This window comes from Ananas comosus, unplaced genomic scaffold (assembly GCF_001540865.1).
Source record: "Ananas comosus cultivar F153 unplaced genomic scaffold, ASM154086v1, whole genome shotgun sequence".
NCBI lineage: Eukaryota > Viridiplantae > Streptophyta > Magnoliopsida > Poales > Bromeliaceae > Ananas > Ananas comosus.
Genome location: NW_017893565.1, coordinates 1 through 5236, shown reverse-complemented (window position 1 = coordinate 5236; position 5236 = coordinate 1). Strand labels below are relative to the sequence as shown.

The window sequence follows — 5236 nt, the reverse complement described above, 5'->3', positions numbered from 1 at the left end:
ACTTAACCCTCCTAAAATGCTGAAACTGCATTATATCCTGTAGGTTTACAATTTAGTCCCTGCAGTTCGCAGTTTAGTCCCTGCAGACTTACAATACAGTCCCTGCACTAACCAGAACCTGGCAGCAGTAATTTGAAGCCTTTATCGCGCATCTAATTCAATCTGAGTCCACTCAAACACTTCCAAAACGTACTAACACACTTCCACAAGTTATCAAATTACTTTGGAAGCAATTAATTTTCATTTTCGCATTATTGCGATCAATTTGATCCCAATTAGCCACGTAGTCGAATTTTCGACATATTACAATCTCCCCTCCTTAAATAGTTTCGTCCTCGAAACTTAAATTCATACCTCAATTCTCCTGGTCGAATAGATGGGGATAGGCTTCATGCATAGCTTCTTCCAATTCCCAAGTAGCCTCACGCCCTGTGTGATTACTCCATTGTACTTTCACATAGGGGATTGTGCGATTTCGCAACTCTCGCCCTTCTCGATCAAGGATGCATACTGGATATTCTTCATAAGTCATATCCTCTTGTAGATCTACAGGCTCGTACTCCATAACATGCCCTGAATGATGCACATATTTTCGGAGATTCGAAACATGAAACACATTGTGAATCCCTTCAAATTTCGGCGGTAGAGCCAAATGATAGGCTACTGCTCCAACTCGCTCTAGGATCTCGTAAGGTCCAATATATCGAGAACTAAGCTTTCCTCGAACACCAAATCTCTTTATCCCGCGCATTGGCTATACCTTCAAGAATACCCGATCACCAACCGCAAACTCCAAGTTCTTTCGGTGCTTATTTGCATAACTCTGCTGTCGTGACTGAGCCATCAACAATCTCTGGCGGACTAGGCGTACCTTTTCCTCCACCTCCTGGAGTACATCAGGACCAAGAACCATTCTTTCTCCTACCTTACTCCAATGGATAGGGGATCGACACTTTCTCCCGTAGAGGGCTTCAAACGGTGCCATTGCGATGCTTTCCTGATAACTATTATTATATGCAAACTCAGCCATCGCTAAGGAATCATGCCAACTCCCCTTGAAATCAAGTACACATGCCCGTAGCATGTCCTCCAATATCTGAATCGTCCTCTCAGACTGTCCATAAGTCTGAGGATGAAAAGCCGTACTAAAATCAAGACGTGTGCCAAGAGCATCCTGCAAACTCCTCCAGAAGTGAGATGTAAACCGCGGGTCTCGATCAGATACAATCGACGTCGGGACTCCGTGTAATCTCACAACCTCGTCGAGGTACACCTGTGCTAACTTGTCCCCTGACCAAGTAGCATGAATCGGCAAGAAATGCACCGATTTTGTCAATCGATCAACAATCAGCCAAATGGTATCATGACCAGCCTGTGATCGAGGTAATCCAACAATGAAGTCCATCGCAATGTTCTCCCACTTCCAAACCAGAATAGGCAAGCTCTGTAACTTTCCCGCAGGAAATCTGCGCTCAGCTTTAACTTGCTGACAAGTCAAACACTGCGCCACGAACTGTCCAACATCCTTCTTCATTCCAAGCCACCAATAATGTACTTTAAGATCTTTGTACATCTTAGTGCCACCTGGATGTACACTATAAGGTGACTGATGAGCTTTCTGTAGTATAGCCCTCTGCATCTCCTCGTCTTTGGGTACGCACAACCGGTTGCGAAACCGAAGTGCACCGTCAGATCCTACTGTAAAATCATCCCCTCGCCCGCTCTCAACTTCACACCGCACTTTTTGGAGATACGGATCTAAAGATTGCCGATCTTTAATCCGTTCCAATAAAGTCGGTTGAACAACTAGGGCGGCAAGAATAGCTGGTATATCTGGAGCTACTACCTCAAGATCAAACCGTCGCAGTTCATTCTGCAACGACGGTTGATGGGTGATCATCATAGCCAAGTTCTCCACTGACTTCCTACTCAATGCATCAGCAACCACATTCGCCTTTCCTGGGTGGTATAGAATATTAACATCATAATCTTTCCACAATTCTAACCACCGGCGTTGTCGCATATTCAATTCTTTCTGGGTGAATAAATACTTCAGACTCTTGTGATCTGTATAGATTTCACAATGCTCGCCATAAAGGTAATGTCTCCACAACTTCAGCGTGAAGATCACCGCTGCCAATTCCAAATCATGAATAGGATAATTCTTTTCATAGTTCTTCAGCTGGCGAGACGCATAAGCAATCACTCGACCACCCTGCATAAGCACACACCCCAGTCCACTGTAGAAAGCGTCACTGTAGATCACAAAACTCTCCCCTGAAATCGGCAAGGCCAGAATAGGAGTCGAAGTCAACCTTTCTTTCAATTCCCGAAAGCTACGATCACATTCTTCGCTCCAAACATATTTAGTTCCTTTATGTGTAAGACGCGTTAGTGGAGTAGTAATCTTCGCGAATCCCTCCACGAACCGCCTATAATATCCCGCAAGTCCAAGAAAACTGCGGATCTCTGGAACAGTCGTCGGGCGAGGCCAATCTTTAATTGCCTCCACTTTCTTTGGGTCAACAGAAATACCACCCTCAGAAATCACATGCCCCAAAAATGCAACCTCTCGCAGCCAAAATTCACACTTCTTCAATTTGGCATATAATTGTTTCTTTCGAAGAATCTGCATCACTGTTCTCAAGTGTTCTTCGTGCTCCTCATTACTTCGAGAAAAGATCAGGATATCATCTATACATACCACCACACACTGATCCAACAACGGCTTAAAGATCCTGTTCATTAGATCCATGAACGCTGCAGGGGCATTGGTCAGTCCAAACGGCATCACTGTAAACTCGTAATGACCATAACGAGTGCGAAACGCTGTCTTGTGCACATCCTCTGGTTTAATCTTCAATTGGTGGTAACCTGATTGAAGATCAATCTTCGAATATACCCGTGAACCTTGCAACTGATCAAATAAGTCATCAATTCGTGGCAACGGATATTTATTCTTGATCGTGATCTTGTTCAATTCACGATAATCAACACAAAGACGAAGCGTTCCGTCTTTCTTCTTCACAAACAGAACTGGAGCTCCCCACGGTGACACACTAGGCTTCACAAAGCCTTTATCCATCAAATCCTGCAACTGAGTTTTCAACTCTCTCAACTCAGCAGGTGCATTCTGTACGGAGCCTTCGAAATTGGCGTCGTTCCGGGAACCAAGTCGATAACGAACTCAATTTCCCGATCTGGCGGTAATCCCGGTAACTCCGCAGGAAATACATCAGGAAACTCTCGAACCACTGGAATGTCACTCAGTACTGGAAGTTCCTTTTGAGTCTCCACTACAGTCGCCAAATAGGCTGTGCATCCACTACTAATCAACTTTCTCGCCCTCGTCGACGATACAGTCAGTACAAAGAGCGAACTCTTGCACGCTCGATATACAACTTCATTCTGCTCGGGTTCACAAAAAGTAATAACTTTACTCTCGCAATCAATCGTGGCATAATACTTTGTAAGCCAATCCATCCCAAGGATTATATCAAAACCTTTCATTTGCTTCAACACTAGCAAATCAGCTGGCATAATCCAATCTCCAATCTGTACTGGACACGCCGCACACTCCTCGTGAACACTAAACGTGTGCTCAGGAGCATAGACCCACCAGGCATCTGGTCTATCCGAAATCTCAATATCATGTGTTTTAGCAAATGAACTACTGATAAATGAATGAGATGCACCAGTGTCAAATAATGCACGAGATCTAATACCATAAAGTAGAACAATACCTGCCACGACATCATCGACCACGGCAGGATCCTCTGCCTGAGCTGCAAATACACGTCCACTCGGCGCAGATCGAGGTGTCTCTGTACGGGTACTCGATGCAGGTCGGGGTGGCTCGTACTGACGCGGCACAAAAGTACGCCCAGCTGACATAGCAGGTGGTAAACCAGAACATTGTCTGGAGGGTGACTGGGCTGAAGCTGTCGACTGTGCAGATGATGCTCCTCTCGGGCAATCCCGAATCATATGTCCCGGCTGTCCACACTTAAAACATTTACCTTCCCGCTGTGAGCAAGCCGTCGCCCGATGATTCCCGCCGCAAATCGCACATCTCTGCGGTCCCTGATACCTCTGCTGGGAACGTGGATACCGAGGGGGCCGTTTAGAGCTCGACTGTCCCCCAGCACCACTAGTGGTCCTCTTCTTCCCTTTTTTCCTTTCTCGTTCCCTTTCAAACGATTCGCGTTCATCACGCGCAATCGCATTTTCGTGCTCAATCCAAAGAGCTCGATCTAAAACTTCCTCAAAAGTTTTCAACTTCAGAGCATTGACTGTCCTGAATATGTCAGGTCGTAACCCTCGCTCGAAGTACTCCGTCTTATCTCGATCCGTATGAACCATACCAGGCACACAGTTCACCAAATGAGTAAATTCTCGTTCATACTCCCGTACCGAACGGTTTTCCTGTCTCAACTTGCGAAAGTCTTCTTTCATTTTCCTTTTATCGCTGTCGGGAAAGTACTCCATAAATAACATCTCTCGAAACTCCTCCCAAGTAAGCGGTGGTAGGTGTGATGCCCGCTTCTTCTTGGTCTTTTGCTACCAAATTTGAGCATCCTTGTCAAAACAGTGCGCTGCCAACAGCACCTTGTCCCTTTCCAAAGTGTAAATGTCTCAAATAATGCCTCCATCGCTGTAAACCATGTCTCCAATACCCACGGATCTGCTTCTTTCCCGTCAAACATAGGCGGATTAAACCGCATAAATGCCTCCAGTACCTTTACAAATCGCACGCGCTCGGCCTCTGTCGCAGTCAAGTCAGAATCAGTGGGCCCAGAAACCACTAGAGGAACAGTCGGCGGAGCAGGAGGCACGGTCGTCGGCGCCTCAGATACAGGTACCTCACGACTCCCAGGTGCTGCTGTTGTCGCCTGTCGCGACATTAGATCCTGTAGACTCTTTATATGCTCCTCCTGTCTCTGCATAGCCCCGACTAACGCGCTCATCTGAGCATGCAACTCCTGAACCTCATCAGATCCAGACTGCTCTGGCACCTCATAAGGTGATGCCGGAGTGGATCTCGTAACACGTCGCGGTGGCATTTCTCCTGAAACGAACCATTCACATTAGTAAAACAAAACCAATCAGGCGAAAGCAATCAAGCGTATTTATACTCAACCCTTAGCTTTATGTTGTTGGCCACCAACATAACTCTTTTTAGTTGCATATAAATAACACTTGGATCAGCCCCTAATTAACATTAGAGACTTACTAA

General features: G+C 45.9%; 1 protein-coding gene across 1 annotated transcript; it reads right to left on the bottom strand.

Annotated features, from left to right (window-relative positions):
* Nucleotides 1–3114: 3114 nt before the first annotated feature.
* LOC109706324 lies at nucleotides 3115–5068 on the bottom strand (the record flags this gene model as incomplete). The annotated part of the gene is made up of 2 exons (XM_020227103.1): nucleotides 3115–4560; nucleotides 4677–5068. Coding segments are annotated over 2 exons (1838 nt in total), but the record flags the coding sequence as incomplete, so codon positions are not given.
* Nucleotides 5069–5236: the final 168 nt, after the last annotated feature.